General features: G+C 44.0%; 1 protein-coding gene across 1 annotated transcript; it reads left to right on the top strand.

The window, feature by feature from the left end:
* Positions 1-642: 642 nt before the first annotated feature.
* Positions 643-24,118, top strand: c35h19orf67 (chromosome 35 C19orf67 homolog). The gene is made up of 8 exons (XM_059640007.1): positions 643-733; positions 6,008-6,092; positions 14,670-15,101; positions 16,046-16,190; positions 20,007-20,107; positions 20,977-21,147; positions 21,817-21,966; positions 23,382-24,118. Exons 1-8 carry the CDS (start codon positions 643-645, stop codon positions 23,632-23,634), a joined length of 1,428 nt encoding a protein of 475 aa, XP_059495990.1. The 3' UTR covers positions 23,635-24,118.
* Positions 24,119-25,094: the final 976 nt, after the last annotated feature.

The raw sequence follows: 25,094 nt of genomic DNA on the forward strand, positions 1-25,094 counted from the left end.
CCCACCCCATTCCCAACAAACCCCGCCCCTCCACCTTCAAAACCCGCACCCCCGACAAATCCGCCCCTCCACACCAAACGCACCGCATCTCCACCAAAGCCCGCCCCTCCACGCTCAAACCCCGCCCCTCTACCCTAAAATCCCGCCTCTCCATCCCAAACCCTGCCCTCCGGACAAACCCCGCCCCTCCACCCTCAAACCCCGCCCCGCTACACATTCTCCGCCCCTCCACTCCAAACCACGCCGTCCCGATAAACACAGCCCCTCCAGACCAAACCCCGCCCCTCCACCCTCAAACCCCGCCCCGCTACACTCATTCTCCGCCCCTCCACTCCAAAACCACGCCGTCCCGATAAACACCGCCCCTACAGACCAAACCCCGCCCCTCCACACTCAAACCCCGCCCCTCTACGCCAAACCCCGCCCCCTCGAGGCGATGGCCGGGCTGTGGTACATGCTCGCAGCAACAGCATTCACTCATTCATTCAGTCAGTTCCTGAGGATGGGTCACTGGATCTGAAACGTGAGCTCTGATTTCTCTTCACAGATCCAGCCAGACCTACTGAGCTTTTCCGGCAACTTTTGTTCTGATTTAAAACATCCGTGGCTATTTCGGTTTTCATTCATCCATTCATCTCCGAGATGTGGAATTGCTTCTTGGTCCCCAAATTCAACTTCTCCCCGGGCAAGAGAAAGGGCAGCAATGACAGGGAGGGTTACTTGTACATCACTGGTAAGAGAGTGTTGAGCCCACGACTCCAGTCTGCTTTATTTAAGGAAGGATAGGAAACCTGAGTGTTTACTAAATTGAAAGCCGAAGACTTTCCAGCCTGTGAGATCCTTCTTGTACGCCCGGTTAATCTGCACCACCGCACGCTGCCCTCAAAGTGGCTGCAAGGTGGGGTTAGAGACTGGCACACACCTCCTTCTGGAATGTGCCTTTGCGAACGAAATACAGAGAGAGATGCAGTGATTTTTGTCGAGGTTCATTCCGAGCAGCTCCATGACACAGGTATGTGTGCTCGACGGTCTGTTCCCGGGGACACACACCAAGACAAATATCAACTGCACCTGGAGGACCAGCAACTCAGAGAAAGATTCTCTTTGGTCTTCCTGAAACTTGTTGGATCTTCCAGAGCAAGCACAAAGAACAAGAACAAAGATAAAGAACAAAGAAAATTACAACACAGGAACAGGCCCTTCGGCCCTCCAAGCCTGCGCCGATCCAGATCCTCTATCTAAACCTGTCACCTATTTTCCAAGGACCTTTATCCCTCTCTTCCCTGCCTATTCATGTATCTGTCTAGATACATCTTAAATGACGCGGTCATGCCTGCCTCTACACCTCCACTGGCAACACGTTCCAGGCACCCTCCACCCTCTGCGTAAAGAACTTTCCAGGCATATCTCCCCTAAACCTTTCCTCCTCTCACCTTGAAATCGTAACCCCTAGTAACTGAGTCCCCTACTCTCGGAAAAAGCTTCTTGCTATCCATCTTGTCTATACCCCTCATGATTTTGTAGACCTCAATCAGGTCTCCCCTCAACCTCTGTCTTTCTAAAGAAAATAATCCCAATCTACTCAACCTCTCTTCATAGCTAGCACCCTCCATACCAGGCAACATCCTGGTGAACCTCCTCTGCACCCTCTCCAAAGCATCCACATCCTCTTGGTAATGTGGCGACCACAACTGTAAGCAGTATTTCAAATGTGGTTGAACCAAAGTCCTATACAATTGTAACATGACCTGCCAACTATTGTACTCAATGCCCAGTCCAATGAATGAAAGCATGCCGTATGCCTTCTTGACCACTCTATCGACCTGCGTTGCCATCTTCAGGGTACAATGGACCTAAACACCCAGATCTCTCTATGCATCAATTTTCCCCAAGGCTTTTCCATTTACATATAGTTTGCTCTTGAAGTGGATCTTCCAAAATGCATCACCTCGTATTTGTCTGGATTGAACTCCATCTGCCATTTCTCTGCCCAACTCTCCAAACTATCTATATTCTGCTGCATTCTCCAATAATCCCCTTCACTATCTGCTACTCCACCAATCTTAGTGTCATCTGCAAACTTGCTAATTAGACCACCTACACCTTCCTCCAGATCATTTATGTATATTACAAACAACAGTGCTCCCAACACAGATTCCTGTGGAACACCACTGGTCACCATTCTCCATTTTGAGAGACTCCCTTCCACTACAACTCTCTGTCTCCTGTTGCCCAGCCAGTTTTCTATCTACTAATACATCCTGGATGCCATGCAACTCCACTTTCTCCATCAGCCTACCATGGGGGACCTTATCATACGCCTTATTGAAGTCCATGTATATGACATCCACAGCCCTTCCACCATCTATCAAATTTGCCACTTCCTCAAAGAATTCTATCAAGCTGGTAAGACATGACCTTCCCTGTGCAAAACCATGCTGCCTATCACTTGTAAGCCCATTTTCTTCCAGACGTAAATAGATCCCATCCCTCAGCTTCCCCACCACTAACGTCAGGCTCACCGGTCTATAATTACCTGAATTATCCTTGCTACCCTTCTTAAACAAGGGGACAACATTAATAATTCTTCAGTCCTCCGGGATCTCACCCGTGCTCAAGGGTGCTGTAACGATATCTGTTAAGGCCCCAGCTACTTCCTCTGTTGCTTTCCTCAGTAACCTGGGATAGATTCCATCTGGAACTGGGGACTTGCCAACCCTAATGCCTTTCAGAATACCCAACACTTCCCCCTCCTTTTGCCAACTTGACCTAGAGTAATCAAACATCTATTCCTAACCTCAACATCTGTCACGTCCCTCTCCTCGGTGAATACCAACGCAAAGTGCTCATTAAGAATCTCACTCATTTTCTCTGACTCCTCACAAAACTTCCCTCCTTTGTCCTTAAATGGGCCAACCCTTTCTCTAGTTACCCTCTTGCTCCTTATGTACAAATAAAAGGCTTTGGGATTTTCCTTAACCCTGTTCACTAAAGATATTTCATGACCACTTTTCACCCTCTTAATTCCTCATTTCAGATTGGTCCTACTTTCCCAATGTGCTTCCAAAGCTTTGTCTGCTTTCAGTCACCTAGACCTTATGTATGCTTCCTTTTTCCTCTTTGCTAGTCTCATGAGTTCACCTGTCATCCATGGTTCCCTAATCTTGCCCTTTCTATCCCTCATTTTCACAGGGACATGTCTGCCTGCACTCTAATCAGCCTCTCTTTAAAAGCCTCCCACATATCAAGTGTGGATTTACCTTCAAACAGCTACTCCCAATCCACACTCCCCAGCTTCTGTTGAATTTTGCCACAGTCTTCATCTCCCCAATTTAGCACTCTTGCTTTAGGACCACTCCCGTCTTTGTCCATGAGTATTCTAAAACTTATGGAATTGTGATCACTATTCCCAAAGTAATCCCCTACTGAAACTTCAACGAACTGGCTCGGCTCATTCCCCAACACCAGATCCAGTATGGCCCCTTCCCGAGTTGGACTACATAATACTACTCCATAAAACCCTCCTGGATGCTCCTTACAAATTCTGCTCCATCTAAACCCCTAACAATAAGTGAATCCCAGTCAATGTTGGGAAAATTAAAATCTCCCATCGCCACCACCCTGTTACTCCCATACCTTTCCATAATCTGTCCACATATTTGTACCTCTATCTCACGCTTACTGTTGGGAGGCCTGTAGCACAGCCCCAACATTGTTACCACACCCTTCCTGTTTCTGAGTTCTGCCCGTATTACCTCACTGCTCGAGTCCTCCATAGTACCCTTCTTCAGTACAGCTGTGATACCCTCTTTGACCAGTAATGCAACTCCTCCACCCCTTTTACTTCCCCTTCTATTCTGCCCAAAGCATCTACATCTGGGGATATTTAGTTACCAATTTCACCCTTCCCTCAACCTGCCTATTCTTTCATTTCTACTCTGACTAGCAGGTGGCACTGGTAGCAATCCTGAGATTACTACCTCTGAGGTCCTACTTTTTAACCTGGCTCCTAACACCCTAAATTCTGCTTGTAGGACCTCATTCTCATTTTTACCTATATCATTGGTGCTGTTGACCTCAAGTAGTTGTCCTCAACAAGTAGTTGACCTCAACCAAGTGTTATAGACTGGCACATCCCAAGGTCCAGGACTACGTGCTGAGGGACGCACTAAAGCTTTGGGCAGCTGCCAACAAGGCACAGTGGGGAATGACCACCATCTGAGGTCTTCCTGCTGAAGTTAAATGGGGCTCTGTTCGGTTATTGGATGCTCTTGGCGCCTCAATGCATGTAAACACAGTCTTGTATGTATAAGAGATGTCTTTGGTTTGTTGGGACAGAGTCAAACTCGAGTTTGTATGTTTCCTTGATATGTCACTGTTCAGAATCAAACTGCATTCATGTCTATGTATATGTCCAAATAGATTTTTTATGAAAGTATACTTTTGAAATAAAAAAGCCTGGACTGCACAGGTTGTCTCGTGAGTTAAGGTTGTCATAGCTGGGCTTGTTTCCCCTGAATGTTCTGAGGAAGGGACACTGGACACAAAGCATTAACTCTGATTTCTCTCCACAAATTATAGGAAAGATGTGGATGCTTTGGACAGGGTTCAGAGGAGGTTTACCAGGATGCTGCCTGGACTGGAGGGCTTATCTTATGAAGAGAGGTTGACTGAGCTCGGTCTCTTTTCATTGGAGAAGAGGAGGAGGAGAGGGGACCTAATTGAGGTATACAAGATAATGAGAGGCATAGATAGAGTTGATAGCCAGAGACTATTTCCCAGGGCAGAAATGGCTAACACGAGGGGTCATAGTTTTAAGCTGGTTGGAGGAAAGTATAGAGGGGATGTCAGAGGCGGGTTCTTTACACAGAGAGTTGTGAGAGCATGGAATGCGTTGCCAGCAGCAGTTGTGGTTGCAAGGTCATTGGGGTCATTTAAGAGACTGCTGGACATGCATATGGTCACAGAAATTTGAGGGTGCATACATGAGGATCAATGGTCGGCACAACATTGTGGGCTGAAGGGCCTGTTCTGTGCTGTACTGTTCTATGTTCTATGTTCTAAATGCTGCCAGACCTGTTGAGTTTTTTGAGCAATTTCAGTCTTTGTGTCTAATTTACAGCATCAACAATTCTTTTGCTTTTGTTTCCCCTGAAGTTTAGAAGAGTCAAGGGGTGTTTCATTGAAGTGTGTAAGATCTTGAATAGGGCCATATTCCCTAGAATTTAAAAGGTTGGGGAATAATTTATTTGGAAGCTTCAGTGAAGAGGAACAGGCAAAGTTGAAAGTTAAACTATTTGCATAGTCTACAGAGAGGGGGCACAGACCAAATATTAAGATTGAAATTAATAAAGTTGGAGATGTTTGGAACTTTCTTCAACAAATGATAATTAATAATCAATCAACTGACAATTTCACACCTTTTACCAGTTACAGGGAATTTCCTGGGTGAATAATCATACTCGTTAGCCAGTGTTTGCTGATGATGATGACTTTTAGATCTAAGATAGACTTTAGTTAAGTAAATGTATTTGATGCCATAGGGCAGGAGACAGGCATGTGGAGTATAGATTGTACAAGCAAGAGATGGCTTTGGAATGTTGATGGATAGAGTCAAACTCCAATGCTTGCTTGTTTTCTTCATATGCTGCTGTACAGAACTGAAATATTTTAGTGATTTTCTTAAGTATATTTTGAACTAAAAAGAAGTAAATAATTTGATTTCCAGAGTGAATCTTTAGAAAATTGCTTTCTAACTTAGCAAGGTACAATTCTAGACCTTTGCCAGAACAACACAATATTTTTTGAATAACAGGTTCCCTGCTCAATTCCTTTGTCGATGAGTATCCCACTGACATGTCAAAGCAACAATTTCTGATTTAAAAATCAATCTTAGTAGTTTTTATTTCTTCCTGGGAATGAAATTTAATCTCTCTTAGAATGCTAAGTGGTAAAAGGTACTGTGATATGTGGTAACCCATACATGCAAATTGTTCATCTTTCAAAGGCTCACTTTTTGGCACTCCAGCCAGGCGATCAGCTTTCAACTCTGTCACTGAGGTACATGTAATGGTTGACTCTGATGTTGGACAGTGAGGTCTGAGTAACCTAGGCATGTTTGTCAATCATCCACCTGATTCCACACACCATTCACAGATATCTCATTTCCAAAGCTGACACTCTATGACAGAGGCGATGAAATCTTTGAAAAGAAGAGGCAGACAGTTTTGTTTTCATTCTCTCACGGGATGCGAGTGTCACTAGCTAGGCCGGTATTCATTGTCCATCCATAGTTGCCCTACGATAGGGAGCAGAATTGGGCCATTCACTCCATCAGGTCTGCTCCATCATTTGCTCGTGGCTAATATGTTTCCCAACTCCATTGTCCTGCCTTCTCCCTGTACCCTTTGATCCCCTTTCTAATCAAGAATTCTGTCTCAAACATATTCAATGAATAGGCCTCCACAGCCCTCTGCAGCAATGAGTTCCAGAGATTCCCCATCCTCTGGCTGAAGAAATTTCTCCTCATCTCAGTTCCTTCACTCTGAGGCTATGTCCTCAGGTCCTACTCTCTTCTGCTAATGGAAACATGTTCTCTGCACCCATTCTATCCTGGCATCTCAGTATTCTGTGAGTTTCAGTCAGATCCCTTGAGAAGGTGGTGGGGAGCCATGAGTGTGAATTGCTGCAATCCATTGTGAGGGGGATCTGCTGCTTGAGATGGGAAGTGCAGGGACACCCACAGATTTTGCCCTAAGGACAGTGAAGGAACAGTGATATACATTCAAGTCTGGACAGTGGGTGGCTTGGAAGGGAAATTGCAGAGGGTGGTGTTCCCATGTATCTGCTGCCCTTGTCTTTCTAGGTTGAAGTTATTGACCTCAATCTTGACATTTAGAAACATAAGGTGCCTGCAGACTAACCTCAGCACACAGAATTGTCTAGATATTCTTATTAATAAGGATGTCCCTAAAAGCCTCTATTAAGGAAACAAACAAACAAACATCAGAGTTTGACTCGATCTAAACAAACCAAAGTCATCTCTTTACTTGAGCCAGACTATATTTACATGTATTTGAGGCACCAAGAGTTCCTCAGTGACTGAACGGACCCCATTTAACTGCAGCAGGAAGACTTCAGACAGGGGCCTTTCCCCACTGTGCCCTGGCAGCAGCTGCCCCAAGCTTTAGTGTATCCCTCTGCATGTAGTCCTGGACCTTGGGATGTGTCAGTCTGAAACACTCGGTCGGGGTCAACTCCTTGTTCTGGAAGACCAACAAGTTTTGGACAGAGCAAAGAGCATTTTTCGCTGAGTTGATGGTCGTCCAGGCATAGTCGATGTTTGTCTCAGTGTGTGCCCCTGGGAACAGACCATAGATCACAGGGTCATGCATCACGGAGCTGCTCAGGATGAACCTCGACAAAAACCACAGCATCTTTCTCCATACTTCCTTTACAATGGCACGTTCCTGCAGGAGATACGTGACAGTCTCAGCCCCCACTTTAAGGACAGTGTATGGTGGGACAGACGACAGTATCTCACAGGTAGTTGCCCTCCTGACCACCAGCCAAGCAGAGACTTGGTGCCTGGTGGAAAGTTCTGGTGATGATGCTTTCGACTAAATGACTGTCAATTTGCACAGTGAACCACGCAACAGGATCTACCCTCTCCTTTTCCCACAAGGCCTTCAGGATATTATATGCCGACTACTTCCTGATGGATTTGTGGTCAAGGGCGTTTCTCTTTGCACATTTCTCTGTGATGGACAAGTGATATGGAACAGTCCAACGATTTGGAGCATTGTGCGGCAACAAGGCCAGTCCCATCCTTTACGACACCAGGACAGGTAGAACCTCAGTACATTTGGTGTTTAAGTAACCAAGGGTCTATGCACAGCTTGACGTAACCGCACACAAAGGTGGCCGTCAGGATGAGGGTGGCATTAGGTACTTTCTTCCCTCTTCTTATCGTAGCACATTGGACAATCTTACCACATGAATAATTCAAGTGGGGATTGCTCATAATGCCCTGACAAGTATTCAGCACCAACCAAGACAGATCGACTGGTAATTGATCTCAGTGTAGTGTGTGACATCCTGCTGCACGAATTAACTTTTGTGAGACTGCTGGCCCTTTTGTGCTGTTCTGACGGCAGGAATGATGCTCTCAAACAGTAAGCCTTCCTTTTCTCAGCATTAAAAGGTGAACGTCAAAGAAACCAACTGTGATTTGAGGAGGAACATTGTTTATACAGTGAGTGGTCAGGGTGTGGAGCATGCTAGCTGGGCGTACAGTGAAGGCAGGTTCAGTCATAAGGGAGTTGGATAATCTCTCAAATAGAAAATAATGCGCAAGGCTACAGGGAAAAAACAGCCAAGGTGGATGAGCCAAGTTGATCTTACAGTGAGCTGGCATGTAACCTTTCTATTTTTCCGCAGGTGCTAATTTCAAATATAAAACTTTCACTTTGAAGTTTGAAGAATGCATTCATTAATCTTTTTTACAAGAAAAGGTATGTTTCTTGAGTGAGAATGTGGTTAGAACAGCCAGGATGCATGCTACCAACATGTGAAGAGTATGGATCATATAATAATAGAATCGCTATAATGTGAAAGCAGGCCATTCAGCCCATCAAGTCCACACTGCCCTTCCAAACAGTATCCCACTCAGACCCGTCCCCTTTGCTATCCCTGTGACCCTGCATTTCCCATGGCTTTACCACCTGACCTGCACATCGCTGGACACGATGAGCAATTTACCAATGCCAGTCCACCTAACCTGCTCATCTTTAGGCTGTGGAAGGAAACTGGTGCACCCAGAAGAAACCCACGCAGACATGGGGAGAAATGTAAATTCCACACACAGTTACCTGAGGGTGGGATCAAACCCAGGTCCCTGGCACGATAAGACGGCAGTGCTAAGCACTGAGACACCATGCAGCTCCTGTGTACAAGGAAGACTAGACAACATTACATATGTACGGCTAAATGGGAGAACTATGTTTAATATTCCAAGCACAGCTTTATTTTGAACTGGAAGTGATATTCTCAGTTTGCCATAGTGACTTTAAAGCAGCAAAAGGAAGATCAGTCACTGAATTAAAACGAATTTACACAGAAACCAGCCCAACTTGTCTATGCCAGTCCACAAGAGCCTCCTCCCAGCATACTCCACCTAAACGTGCATTTAGATCAAATTAAAAATTATTTTTTAAGAGCATATTCATGTCTCGGTCCCAAGAAGTTCAAGGCTGAAGAAGGAACATCAATCTGAAATGTTAATTCTGCTTTTTCCTCCACAAACACTTCAAGGTGCTTTCCAGCATGTTTTCATTACATTTCAAACGTGAAGGCTATTTGAAGTTGAACAGGAGGTCAACTGAGTCAGTTCATGACTGGAGTGCAGGGAAGGAACTGTGGATGCGGGAAATCACAATGCTGCCAATTGACTTTGTGGGGGTTCACACACGGACCTTGGATTTGAGAGCGTACTTCCACACAAATGCAAATCCCATGTTGACTTTGCAAATGAGGCAAATTGAAATTTTGGGCATAATGCTTCAATGGGGTTATTTACAACTACAGTGAAGCAGTTACTTTTGTAAACCACTTCCTTCTCACTAACGAGGAAGCAGCGGTATTACTGTTGGACTGTCAATCCAGAGACCTGGATAACACTCGGAGTTCAAATCCTGCCACGGCAGATGGAGGAATTTGAATTCAATTTTTTAAAAATCTGGAATTAAGAACCTAATGATGACCATGAGCCCATTGCCGATTGTCAGGATAAACCCATCTGGCTCACTAATGAGCTTTGGGGAAGGAAACTGCCATCCTTACCTGGTCTGGCCTACGTGTAACTCCAGACCCGCAGCAAAGTGGTTGACTCTGAACTGCCCTTGGGGCAATTACAGATGGGCAATAAATGCTGCCCAGCCAGCAATGTCCTCCTCCCATTAACTAATAAAAAAAGTTCCATGATACCAGGAGGATTAATATCATACACTTTACAATTACACTAATCACCATCAGCACCTTTCTGCATTCTATCCCTGCAGTAATTTCATGTATTTTCCCACTGTTATTGTGTCACGGAGTTAGTTTCCATCTTTGTGTTTCTGTACTTAGTTCTTCACAACTGAAAGCAATGGCACATGATTTTGACGTTCAAATCCCTCTGCAGTCTCACCTCTCCTTACCCCTCTAACCTCCATCCTGACAACTCTCTGAGATATGCGTGATCCTCCAGTTCTGAGCTCTGGCACATTTCTGGCTGTGCTGGCAACTGGTTGGGCCCCAAATGCTAGAATTCCCAAATCCTTCCCTAAACATTTCAGCTTCTACACTTCCAAGACTTCCTTAAATCAAACATCGTTGACCAAAGTTTTGGTAGTTGTCCCAATTAAGGCTGAGCCCCAAATTGTGTTCAGTAATAGCCCTGTAAACCACTTTGGGGTGTTTTACAGCATGAACATGCTGGATACAGGTTGAGTCAGTAGTGCTTGTCACAGATGCTCATGAATATGTTCTGGCACTGGCTGGTGTTCTCCTATCACTGTTCCACTTCAAACACAACACACTGGATTTGTGGTATTTTAAAAGAGAAATTTGTCCAATACCATCACAACCTCACCAAATATCAAATTCCCAAACCTAAATCCCATCCAAATACAATTATCACATAATGCCAAAATCTTACCCACAATCCCGATTCCAACTCAGCCTAATTCTCAAATCCCAGTCCTGGTCTACCAAACCTCATCCCAATTTGATCTAATTCTCAATCCTAACCCAAGTGCCATTCCCAATCTAACCCAATTTCATCTCAGATCACAATGCTCACCCCAACATCATTCCAAAACTAATCTAAATTCCCAATCTTTCCCAAGTTGATTTTATTTCCTAATTCAAGTCCCAATATAATTCCTAAATTAATCTAAATTCCCAATCCTGATCCCAAACTCAGACTCAAATTAACCTTAATTCCCAATCTCATGTCCAATTTTAATCTAAATTCCCAATCCTGACCCCAATCTCAGGCACAAACTAACCCAAATTCCCAATCTCATGTCCAATTTTAATCTAAATTCCCAATCCTGACCCCAATCTCAGGCGCAAATTAACCCAAATTCCCAATCTCATGTCCAATTTTAATCTAAATTCCCAATCCTGGCCGCAACCCTGTTTTGGGGGTGGAGGGAAAGCGAGGCAGTTCGGCTCGGAGCGCGTGCACCGTTCCCCCGGGTAACGCGCGCCTTTTCTGAATTGAAACCTGCCTGGCGCGCGTGTCCGCGAAGCTGCTGGCGGGGGGCGCGCCTATGTTGATATTTGAAGCGGAGCCGCAGGGAGGACGCTGGAGCTCCGACAGCTGAGAGCTTTAGATAATCGTAAGCAAAACAAACTTTACAAGACTTTCCGTATTATAAAAAGTCGCTCCTGCAGAAATTCAACATACCAATGTTTCCCCAACAAGAAAAAGGGTTAGTTTGCCGAAATTAAAAATATTATAACTTCCTACTGTTTATTTTTAAAAATGTCACCCAAACATTTTTATTAATTTGGTATAAGCTTTAAGATTTCCCAATCTGCCATCCCTGAGATACTTTATTTTCTTTTCAGTTGCAAAAGAAAGGTTAGTTTTTCTGGTCAATTATTTATGTTTGACCTAAAGCTTTCTAAATCCTTATCCTTATTTAATGTTCGTTTGTGTTTTAAGACGAATCTGTTTATCCCAATCAGATAAATTACATTGTAAACGGAAACGACTCATTTTATGTTTGGGGAAAAAAAAGGTCATAAAGGATTTATTGAAAATACACAGCAGTAACTGATAGAATCCATGCGAGTGTTCCTAAGTTTGAAAAATGTTCTCTGTTTCAGAATCAGTTTGGTGAGAGACCCGTTTCAGCTTTAACTTTGTGGACCATAACTTTTTTTTAAAAATCGCATAGACTACTTTCTAAATTCACTTAAATTTTTAGTTACTTGTAACTATACGTCCATTTATTTAGAGCTATATTTTCTGAAGTAGATGAAATGACACCGTTGCCTTGTTTTTGAATTAACATACCAGACACTTACTTTGCATTCACCCTGTTGCTGATATTTTGGAAATATGCTATGTTCCAAAATCACCCTTTCACACCAGGTGAATTGACTGGCAGACGAACAGGGAAACCCAGTCAGCTGGAGGAATGGCAGATGTAAACAATTAACACCAGAGGGCCTTATGGAACTAACAGTCTTAGAGTGAAAAAGACCCTTTAGTCAGTGCCTGCCAGATATCCTAAATTAATCTAGTCCCATTTGCCAGCATTTGGTCCATGTCCCTCTAAACCCTTCCTATTCATGTACATATCCAGATGCCTTTTAAATGTTGTAATTGTAGCTCCCACCATTAAATAGCAAGCTTTTCACTCTGGCACTGTCATTGAGCGAAATCTCTACAGGAGATACAGTTAATATCTTCCCATCTCACAGTAATTCCAAACCCGCATAGGCCACTCTTACTTTCACCCCAAAACCCTCAAACAGGACTGCCCTGGCAGACTGATCATTTCAGCCAGTTCCTGCCCTTCTGAACCAATTTCTTCCTATCGTGACTTTTTTTTAAACCCTTTTGTCCAGTCTCTTCCCACTTACAGTCGTTATTCTTCTGATGCTTTATATCAGTTCCATAATTTCCAGCTTCCTCAGCCCAGCTGCCTCCTCTGTACAACGGCCAGGGCAATCTCTAAATATGTCCATTCCCCCATCAGAATGTTCTGAAGGCTCTTCAACCATTCTTTGAGAAGGGGCCTGAGCAGTTCCCATCCGCCACCTCCTTCTTTACGTGGCTGAGCTCATTCTCAAACAACTATTTCTCCTTTAACTCGTCTCACTTTCTCCATGTTAAATGTGTAGTTACAGGTAGCCACAAGGATCCTAGTTATGTCTGTCTCTTTACTGGGTTTATGGTACACTCTTGTTCCAGTCCTACTTGTACCTCCTTCCCACAACACTTCCTCCAGTCCATCAATGACATCATTAGGACAGTGCAGTAGCTCAGTGGTTGGCACTGCTGCCTCACAGTGCCATGGAGCCAGGTTCAATTCCACCCTCAGATAACTGTCGGTGTGGAGCTTGCACATTCTCCCCATGTCTGTGTGGGTTTCCTCTCACAGTCCAAAAGTGTGCAAGCTAGAGTGGATTGGCCATTCTAGACTGCCCATGGTGTTCAGGGAAAGTGTAGGGTAGATGTGTTAACCATGGGAAATGCAGGGTTAGGAGGATGGGTGGAATGCTCTTTGAAGGATCAGTGTGAACTCAAAGGGCTGAATGAGCTGCTTCCACAGTGTAGGGATTCTATGATTAATGTGATCTCCTTCCGTTGCATTGGAAAGGTTTGGCAGTTTTGCATTTATTTTCCATCCTTCTCTCACCCTCAGTTCTGACTCTTTCTTTCCCTTCCAGATGTATTTGTTTCCATTTCTGGGGTTGGCTGTTCACCAAGATCCACTACAAATCCCACTCCACCACCACCACAGTGAGCTTGCCTACGTGTCCTGAGATCCTGCATGGACCCCCATTCTAATCTCTCTGTTTCTCCATCTCAGCCACACCTGTCCTATAGATGTACCTTTCACAGGGGTGCCGGGCTGTATTTCTCCTCAAATGGCAATTTTTCCTTCACTGTGGTTGACAGGACCCTCAGCGACATCTGATTATCTCTAGCACCTTGTGCTCCTCACCTCTTTTTTCCCTCCTTCCCAGAACACAAATGATAGAATGTGGAGACTCGTGGGAGTGAAATATGAGCAAAAGGTAAACACAAATAGTCAACTGTTTACCAACTCCAATGGGATGTCATCACCGAACATACCTTTTATCCCTTGTTAGTGGTCCACAAGGACCATTCCCGCCACAACCAGCTAGTCCACTCCTCCATCTTCCTAATGCTTTCCAAATTCATCATGGCACCTTCTCATGCAATCACAGAACAGGTAAAACTTGCCCTATTATGTCCTCCCTGCTCACTGCCCAACATCCCAAATACACCTTCCAACTGAGGCAGAGTTTTACTTACATTTCCTCTAATCTGGTCTACTACGTTAACTGCTGACACTGTGGTCTTCTTTACAGAGCCAAGGCCAAACGCAAACTGGGTGACTGCTTTGCAGACCACCTCTGCATTGACTGTAGGAATGACCCTGCCCTTCTCGTTGCTCACCATTTCAATAAACCACCTCACTGTCATTTCAAACATTTCTGTCCCGAGTGTGTTGCAGTACTCCTACTAATGCAGGCTGGAGGAACACCTTCTCATTTTCAGCCTTCAGGACACAACATTGAGTTCAGATCACAAATACTGTCCTTCATTTTGGTTACATATCCTTCTTGACCCCAACTCTCTATGCTGCATGTCTTGTTTGCATGGGTTTGCTCTGAATAAAGCTGACATTTCCTACTATTCACTCCAACCATTAGTACCTATTTTGCATCCACGTCTCTCCTCTATTCACATTAGCATTCCCTTTGTATTTTGCTCAGGGCACCCTCACCATCTGTCCCACTTGCTTCTCCTGCCCCTTTGTCAACAGCATAAACATCCTCATTTCTAGCCACCTTCCGGTCCAAAGAGCATATTATTGAATGTGGTGTGATAACTATTGTTTCTCTGTTACATACAGAATGGAGGAAAATGTTACGAATGGACATGACGTTGTAGTGTACAAGAGGAGAGACAAGTTGAAATGTTCCTGCTCGATGGATGTTGTCAACACAGAACTGAAAGGATCCCACTGGACAGAGACAGAATTGCAGCAGTTGATAGGACAGCCCATGCAAGAGAAACAGAAAAAGGAGAACCAGGTCTTCATGCCTGCCCCGGCCTATTCCGGCTCTTCAACCATGCAGGCTTCGCAGACCTCTGCTGCACCAGTCACAAACAACACCACTTTCACGCCACTGAGGCATGGGAAGGAGGAACAGGCCCATGGGCCAGAGGGCGAAGCACCTCAGTACGATATCACACTCATGGAAGAGAAGCTTCAGCCAATAGAACAGCAGCTTCAGTACCTGCTGAAGAAGGCAGAGGAATTCCAGACCCACCTGGTGTACAGGTATTGCCAGCTCATGTTTGTTCTTACACCCCCCCCCGACCCCACTTTAGAGGTGTAGCTCAATTCCGTTCTGTTCCATTCCTCATCATTTTGTCTTCAGCCAGCTGGTATTATCCTTCTGTCGCTAAGTCTGTGACTCTCAGATTGTAATTTGCCTCTTGATTGGGATTTAGAGGGCTATTCAGCCAAGATGTGGTTTATGATCAGAACCACGATGGGATCTAAAAGCTGGTCTAGATTTTGCTGTTAATGTTGGAACCCGTTTGAAGGCACTGGCAGCTATCCATGAGTAAACAAGGTAGTGCTACCCTGTGTGTTGTAAATCACCACAAGTTGCTGGACAGCTTGTGTCACTCTACCTTTGGCCTCCTAAGAATGACCGTTCTCCCAGTGCATTCCACAAAGTTGTTGCGTTTTCTTATCAATTACCATTTTTCAAAAATCAGAAGGTTGGAGCAGCCTAAGCGGCTTTCTACAGAAATATATATTTCTACAAATACCCATGAGACTCTCCTACCCCAAACTGGAGTCATGGAGTTGTACAACATGGAAACAGATCCTTCTGCCTAATACAGAGCCTCATTCCTACATGTGCTTCATGTAGTAAATTGTCATTTGTGATTTTTAAAATATTTTCCTACATTTCCTTCTGTTTCTCTTAATACAATCTTTCTCAAGTTTTCCCTTCTTTCCCTCCCTGATTTGAGGCTAAGGCGAGCCTTTCTTTTCTCTCTCACTTCTCTGTTTTCTGCTCGCTTCTTAAAACATACAGTCAAGCAGATAGACCGTTGGTCCCCTGGTTCACAGTGAATGAAATGGAACACAAGAGGATGGGGGGATTTAAAGGCGAATGCATGGGGGATGCTGTGAAAACCCCTACCCTTGTTGCAATTGGTTAGCCTATGTGTTAATTGATGTTCTTTAGTCTGTTTCCCTCCCTGCAGCAGAGATCGAATTCACAATGAGGAGTTTGCAAGAGCTGTGCCAATCTTTGTGAAGACATGCCAGCCATACTTTGCCTACTTGGAGTCGACAGCACGCAGTATTCACTCTGACAGGAAGCCTCTTCCCGAGTATATCCAGAAACGGGTAATGCATCAGGAATAAGATTGAAAGGCATTTGACAAAAAAAAATACAGAGACTCCTTCCCACTCTGTTTTCAGGGAGGTTTGAACAGCAGCATCCCAGGCCGATAGTCCCAGTGAGACAGTGCTATGCTCTTGGAGCTGCCCTGCCTCAGGAGAATCGCTAAACCAATGCTCTATGTGCCCTGACCAGGTGGCAGTGTTTCCAAGAACAGCAGGAGGGTTCTCCCCAGGTTCTGGCCAAAACTTAGTCCTTGCTCCACTTCACCACGTCAAACCATCCAGTTGTTATCACGTTGTTCTTTGTGGGAGCTCACTGAGTGCAAATTGGCTGCTGCCAGAAGCCGTTCTCTAATAATGGAGGTCCCTTCACTGTTCAGGTACAATTTAATTCGCCTTTAAATCCCCCCATCCCCTTGTGTTCCATTTCATTCACTGTGAACCAGGGGACCAACGGTCTATCTGCTCGACTGTAGGCTGCGGTGGCTACACTTCACCAGCGAGCAAGCACATGGAGGAAATCATGGCCTCCTGAAAGATGCTTCAGAAATGCAAGGTCTTTCTCTACAATTTCCAGAATTCAGTTTGCACTCAGTTACTCCAGGGGGAAAAACGGCACTAACTTGTACCTGAACATCGAAGGGACCTCCATTATTAGAGAGCAGCTTCTGGCAGATCCCAGATGGCTTGTGTTACACTTGGGTATGGGGCCCAATTAAATGCAGATATTAAAGACCTCTAGCTGATAGTAATGTGTCTTGAGGCACTTCACAGGCATATCATCAAACAAGGTGTGACGAGCCACTTAAAGGAGATATCAGCACAGTGCCTGAAGTCAGGTCGAAAATATAGACCATTCTCAAAAGTCCACAAAGAGGAGAGAGAGGTGGGAGAGGATTAAAAGAGCAAATTGAAGAGCCAGAAATGTGGCTGGCCGTGGTGAGCTGATGCAGATTGGAAACCTGGGCAAAGCGGGAGGAGGGCATAGAGAACTTGAAAAATTGTGGCATCAGCAGAGGTTACAGAGAGAAGTGGTATGTCCACAAAAGAGCAGAAAGAAATTTTAGAGTTAAATATTTTACACTGCAATGTCAAAATTAATATTACATCAAATTAAAACCCGTTCTGAATTTCTGCACCTAAGTTGATTAATGGGTGATTGCACTTTCATAGGCCCATAGAGATATCCAGCACAGAACCACATCTTTCGGTCCAACAAATCCATACCAACTAAATATCCTATGTAAATCTAGTCCCATTTGCTAGCTGCCAGCATTTGGCCCATATCCCTCTCAACGCTTCCTATTCATGTACCCATCCAGATCCCTTTTCAATGTTGTGATTGTACCAGCCTCCACCACTTCCTCTGGCAGCTCATTACATACACACACCACCCTCTGTGCGAACGAGTTGCCCCTTCGGTCCCTTTTAAATCTTTCCCCCCTCACCTTAAACCTATGCCCCTGTAGTTTTGGACTCCCCCACCCTGGGGAAAAGACCTTGCCTATTTACCCTACCTATGCCTCTAGTGATTTTATAAACCTCAAAAAAGGTCACCCCTCAGCCTCTGCTGCTTCAGGGAAAATTGCGCAAACTTATTCAGCGTTCGTCTGTAGCCCAAACCCAGCAACATCCTTGTAAATCTTTTCTGGTTTCACAACATCCTTCCGATAACAGGCAGACCAGAGTTGTACGCAATACTCCAAACGTGTTGTACATCTGCAACATGACCTCCCAACTCCTACACTCAAAGCACTGACCAATAAAGGCAAGCACACCAAACCTGCAACTCCACTTTGAAGGAACTATGAACCTGCACTCCAAGGTCTCTTTGTTTAGCAACATTCCCCAGGACCTTACCATGAAATGTATAAGTCCTGCCCTGATTTGTCTTTCCAAACTGCAAAGCCTCACATTTATCCAAATTAAACTCTATCTGCCACTCCTTGGCCCATTGTCCCATCTGATTAAGATCCCATTGTACTCTGAGGTTAGCCTCTTTGCTGTCCATTACACCTCCAATTCTGGTGCCACCTGCAAAGTTACTAACCATACCTCCGATATTCACATACAAATTATTGATATAAATGACAAAAAGCAATGGACCCAGCACCGATCCTTGAGGCACACCGCTGGTCACAGGCCTCCAGTCTGAAAAGCAACCCTCAACCACCACCTTCTGTCTCCTACTATATCTAAATGGCTAGTTCTCCTTATATTCCATGTGATCTAACCTTGCTTACCAGTCTACCCTGAGGAACCTTGTTGAATGCCTTACTGAAGTCCATATGGATCACATCCACCTCTCTGCCCTCATCAGTCCTCTTGGTTACTTCTTCAAAAAAAAACTTAGAACATAGAACAGTACAGCACAGAACAGGCCCTTCAGCCCACAATGTTGTGCCGACCATTGATCCACATGTATGCACCCTCAAATTTCTGTGACCATATACGTGTCCAGCAGTCTCTTAAATGACCCCAATGACCTTGCTTCCACAACTGCTGCTGGCAACGCATTCCATGCTCTCAACTCTCTGCGTAAAGAACCCGCCTCTGACATCCCCTCTATACTTTCCACCAACCAGCTTAAATCTATGACCCCTCGTGCTAGCCATTTCTGCCCTGGGAAATAGTCTCTGGCTATCAACTCTATCTATGCCTCTCATTATCTTGTATACCTCAATTAGGTCCCCTCTCCTCCTCCTTTTCTCCAATGAAAAGAGACCGAGCTCAGTCAACCTCTCTTCATAAGATAAGCCCTCCAGTCCAGGCAGCATCCTGGTAAACCTCCTCTGAACCCTCTCCAAAGCATCCACATCTTTCCTATAATAGGGCACCCAGAACTGGACGCAGTATTCCAAGTGCGGTCTAACCAAAGTTTTATAGAGCTGCAACAAGATCTCACGACTCTTAAACTCAATCCCCCTGTTAATGAAAGCCAAAACACCATATGCTTTCTTAACAACCTTGTCCACTTGGGTGGCCATTTTAAGGGATCTATGTATCAAGATTGTGTCAGAAATCATGTCTCACTAAGCCATGTTGTACTATCTCTCAGGGATAGGCAAACTGCCAATGCTGGAGTCAGAGGTAACAGTGTGGAGTTGGTGGAACACAGCAGGCCAGGCAGCAACAGAGGAGCAGGAAAGCTGACACACTGTCCCTACTGTGTTCCTCCAGCTCCACACTGTGTTGTGTATCCCTGATTTGTCCTTGCTTTCCAAATACATGTAAATCTTGTCCCTCAAGACTCCCTCCAACAACTCGCCCACCACCAACATCAGGCTCACTAGTCTATCATTCCCTGGCCTTTCCTTACCACCTTTCGTAAATGGTGCGACCACAGTAGCCAAACTCCAGCCTTCTGGTACCTCTCGGTGATACAAATATCTTAGCAAGGGGCCCAATAATCACTTGCCCAGTTTCCCACAGAGTGCTAGGGTGCACCTGATCAGATCCAGGGGATATACTACATTTCTGTGTATTAAACCATCCAGCACCACCTACCCTGTAGGACATTTAAGATGTCACTATTTATTTCTGCAATATCTCTATCTTCCATATCCTTCTCCACAGTAAACAGTGATGCAAAATACCCCTCAATTTGCACATTAAACCAGTGAGAATTCTTTGCCTATTCCTCTTGATTTGTACCTTGTTTTATGTTGGTATTTTAACTCGTTAGGAAAGTTGACAAACTTCAACACAAATCCCCATGTCCGTTGGACTGTGTGGCTGTTTGTGCCGTAGACCGTCCTCTCTGCAGTTCCTGATTTTTTATTCTCTGTTGTCTGCCTGATCCTTAACATGTTTTCTCAGCTTTTGCAGTTCTCCCAGCAGCTGGCTTCAAGTCTAGAGCAGCTGGTCCTCATGTATGCATCCTTTGGCTTCATCTCGCTGGAGGAGACAGATCCCTGCAGGTAACGGGGACTCTAACCCAACCCCATCATGAGCTGCCCAATGGAAAGTGAAACCACAATCCAAGAAGACCCCCTGCTGTGTGAAATCTCTTTGACAGGACCAGAGTGTTGGCATCGACCCTGGTATAGCCCTGCGCTGATCTGATAAAGAAGGGCCACACACTATCAGGGTGGCCCTGCATCTGAGCCTGAATTGGTCAGTTTTGGCCACAGCAGCAGAAGGGAATCAGGGTCGGCCTTTGGCAGTTCCCTTTCCAAACTCAGAAATAAATACTTAATGGAGACCACAATTCATCCTTAAGTAGTCAGTTTCAACTCCAGAGTGATGCAAATCCACCACAGCAGCTGCGGGATTACTTATCCCATTCTCCCAAACGTCACTATCTACTTCCACTTCTTCCAGTTCCAGATCACAACAAATTGTTCCCTGTGGAAAAATATCCTCATCTCCCCTCTGGTAATTTCACTAATTCACATTAAATCTATGTCTTCCAGTTCCCCTGCTATTGAGAATGGGTTTTCCTTATTCACTGTGTTAGACACTGTACTTTCTCCTTAGCCATCATTGGCAGAGAATAGCCCTAGATTCTCCACACAAAAGTGAAATTCTTCATTCCTGCTCCCCTTCTAATACATCAGTACTTCCCCTAGGAGGTTTTGGTATTTTTTTCTGATGTATAGGGTCAGCAGGTGACAGGTATTGGGTAGATAAAAGCTGATTGTCCCTGTCTGCAAGTACAATGAGACAACCAAATAAAATCTAAAGATTATAATAATTTTCCTACATCACTCCAACCCCCGAATTTCCCACCCCTTTCCTTTTTTGGTGGCTTAAACTCCTGGCGCTCCAGTATTTGCTACTTCTACAGAGGAGAGTTCCGTCTGGGGCACTGGTTTAGAGTTTCTACTTTTCGATACTGCATGCCCGTACCTTACACAGCAGCAAAGCAGCCAAGCATGCTGTTTAAGAAAATTCGGTGGAACGTGGACCTCACTGAAGGAGCATCCTACGGTGATGGGACAGATTCGTGCACAGAATAGTAAGTACAGGCGTTCCATACATTTGATTTAGCGAGGCTGTGGAGAATAAAGGTTGTGTGTATTTCCAGGGACGATGATGATATGTGGAGAGTCAGGAGAAGCTGGGATTGTTCTCTTCAGTGAAGGAAACTTGATAAAAATGTACTCAGAATTTTGAGTGTCTATGTAAGAGTCAAGAGGGTTGATCTATTCCCAGCGGACAGATTTAGAGCAATTGAAACTGCAACCAAAAGGTGAGAGGAAGTCCATTTTTTTAAAAAAAAGGATAGCAAGCAGTTAGGATGTGGAAGGCACTGACTGAAAAGTGGGGGAGACAGATCCAATTATGGTTTTCAGAACAGAATTGAGTGAGCACCTGAAGAGAGAGACAAGCAGAAGTGTGCAGCTTTGGGGAAAAAAGGACTAGCTGAGCTGCTTTTCAGAGAGCTAACCCTGCTACAAGGAACAATATCTCAGTGCTGTAAGCATTCTGTGGTTCTATTCCACGCTAGCCAAACCACTGGAGCTTACACTGTAACATAATAAACAGGTCAGCTTATTTGAAGTTGTAAAAGTGTATATAGTTTGCCTATTCTGAGCATTTCTAATTGAGTTACATTACTGCTGTACTGTCAACTTCTACATGGATCCTCAGAGTGCTTCTCCTGTCCTATGGTATTATTGTGCAGTTACTTCCTGTGTTTCAAGGAGGCTAGTCAAGTGATGGACAGTAGCCAGCCCAGTTCCAAAACTACAACTGCCAAAAGCAGGCGCCTGTGGTCTATTGGTCGCTGGATTCAGGTAGAACCATCTCCAAGCGAACCGGATCTCCTTTGCTGGTAACTACTGCTATTGAGCTTTCTACCATAGAGAATGATGTAGATCATAGAAACAGGCTGTTTAGACTAGCTGGTCTGTGCAGATGTTTCTGTTCTGCCCTGCCACTCAACCATGCCTGTATTGTCTCAACAATAGATCCTTTCTCTGGGCATTCCATCTTAGTGATCTTCTGCAAAATACGTTTACCTTCAATTTACACAGACTAGCAATCAGGAATTTTTTGCTGTGGGTGTCAGTGACTGGCCAACATTTCTTGCCCTTCCCTAGTTGCCCTTGAGAAGGTGGTGAGCTGCCTTCTTAAACCACTACAGTCCTGCTGTGAGTTGATCCATAGTGCTTTGGGAAGAGAGAATGCCAGGATGGAATCAGTCTACTTTGTCCAAATGTTGATCAGTTGTAGCTTTCTCCATTCTACTGCTTAAATGATGATATGTCTATAGCATTAGTAGAGCACAGAACTTTAGATGGTGTGAAGCTGCTGTTATGTAGTTTAGGCAGAAAAAAATTTCTTTATCAGACTTCCACTAAAAGAAAAGCTGGGAGATTGAACTGTATTAGCTCCCAGAGTTGTCAGAGAAGGCATTTTGCTTGTGGAATAAAAAAAAAAATCACTAAAAATGAAATCACAAACTTGTAAGATTGTGGATTGTTATTGAACAAGGGAATGGAAAGTGATAAATAAAGGACATGAAACACTCCAAAATACCCATTCACCTCATTACTCAGCTTGGATCGTACAGATAACAATGAGGAAAAATACAGTTGTGAAGACCATGATATGTAGAAGTGATCAAATGAAACGAGAGGGGAAATTAGCACTTCTCAGGCCCAGAATCACAGGTTTTATACCCATAACACTGCATTTGAATATGGAAGAGGTATAGTTTGCTTTTTTTTTTAAAACAAAAAAGTGCCATTTTTCTTTGAGAGGAGGTGGTGGTGACGATGATAGAATTAGATGATGTTTTGGATTCTTTATGTGGAGAAAGATAAGGCCGAGCAAGCAGAATGACCCTGTGCCACTTGGAACAATTAAAAATTCTATACAAATTGCTGCATGGTAGCTGCGGGGGAGAGATAAGGAAATAGACTGAACTTGAACAAAGTATTGATGTAAAAATATTAGCCTTAACATCTCTCCCCCCACCCCTCCCCAATTCTTGTAGGGAGGAAAAGAAGAGGTACTGTCCAAGTTTGCAGGAAAACAAACTAAGCTTTAAAGAAAAAAAAGCCCTTTAAAAATAAACAACTACACTTACCCTGTTAAAACAGGTTCTGCGCAAGTAAAAAGACGCAGGTCTGGTGCTGTAATAGATGGTGAAAATCAATTCATAATTCAGCCTGCAATGTTGGGATTGTTTATAGTGAGAGTTCTAGCATTGTCTAAGTCACCGATTTGTGGGTTTTTTTTCAGGTTTCTATACAAGCAGCCTCGGGGTGACTACGAGCTCCTCGTCACTATTGGGTTTGAGGAACCATCGCAGATTGCTGCTACAGATCTCCTAGTGGACATCCTTTTGAGTCAGCGATCAGCAGACCTTTCAGGAAGTTGCCTCCCAAAACTGAAACAGTCCTCTTACTTAGAGATCCAGAGTCACACAGACCTCCCTACCTCTAACTGCCAGGTGGTTCCAACTGGACTCAATTCAGAGTCCTTTACCAGTTAATCCATTCACAGGCAAGATTCCAGTTTCAACATAAGGACCATTTGGTGAAGAGCCATTGACTTATACAGTAGGGGCTGAAACACCGCCTTCTGGCCTTAGCTGCTAATTAGAACCAGCTTCCCAAAAAAGGCAGAGTCTATTTACTTCATCAAGGGCACAGCTGAAATTAAAAGTTGTTATTTTAAAAACTAGTCACTAAGAGTAGAGAAATTGATTTGGTATGGAGGGGCTTGTATCAAGCTTTTACATGTATAAAGAGAACATTGTATCTATATACAGATTTCTGCAGTAACAAGTCTTTCCATGGTACAGTAGAGTGTGCAATGTATTAAAATGCCTCAACTGACTTAGTGATAAAGAGCTTAGTGAAGTGTAAAACAGAATGTGTACTAGTACAGACAGCAGATTAAAGCACTTAAATATTGATCATTCATAAAGTGGAAGCTTCAACTATAAAGTTTTTAATAAAACAAAAATCACTTAAACTAGTCAAACCACAAGTCAGACTCATTGTCTCTGATAAGAATAATTCACTCAACATTCTTTGTACTTTAATTCAGTATACACCTTCACAAGAAAAATCATATAAGGGAAGGCCATTTGGTATCAGCTAATGCTGAACCACTGTCTTAAAATATATTTTCATGCTTCAGTCAACATTTAATTGACATCTTGAGTCTACAATCTCAGTCCTGCACTTTTTCCCCAGAAGAAAGAGAAATGTAACCTGGTTATGAAGTGTTGTACTTCAGCTTCACGTTTTCTAGCATGTCAAAAGCAAAACACTTCATGCTTGAGAAAAATCACTCATGCAAACATGAATTCATTAACTTTATGAACCAGTGCAAGCTCGTCAATGACCCAAAATAGCACACTCAGGCAATGCTGTCGTAGCTGCAAGAATCAAAAAATTCCATTAAGGGTATCATCAGATCTCAAAAAAAAATAGGTGCAGGTCTTGATTTGCCCAACGATCTGACCGCTAAATGCATTATTGGTCAACTTAAAGTCAAAACTAAAAATCAGCATAACCTAAAAAACCCACTCCAAAAATAACATTTACCATTTGGACAGTTTTAACCCTGATGTGCTCTATAGCACATGTCCAAACTTCTGCACAGCTTTTCTACAGTTCAGGCACAATCCAACAAATTGACCATTTGACGTATGGCTAGAAATTCTAGAATTTTAGACTATACCCAAAGTAGATATTAATGCAACCTAAAGCAATACAATTGCCTTTTCAAAAAGTGACCTTGACCCATTGCTTTACAGGTAAGCACTAGTATACACACCAGTGACCCACTGAAATAGCTAATTGAATGCTGTATGAAAGCAATGTCCATTGTGGACCCAGACAGAAAAATCTAAAATCCAGTTTGTTGTTGAACTGTGTTATCAGCACTGGACAAAGATCCACCAGTAAACTGGATGCAAAACAAATTTAAAAGGACAAACAA

Source organism: Stegostoma tigrinum, chromosome 35, assembly GCF_030684315.1.
Source record: "Stegostoma tigrinum isolate sSteTig4 chromosome 35, sSteTig4.hap1, whole genome shotgun sequence".
NCBI classification, from domain to species: Eukaryota; Metazoa; Chordata; class Chondrichthyes; order Orectolobiformes; family Stegostomatidae; genus Stegostoma; species Stegostoma tigrinum.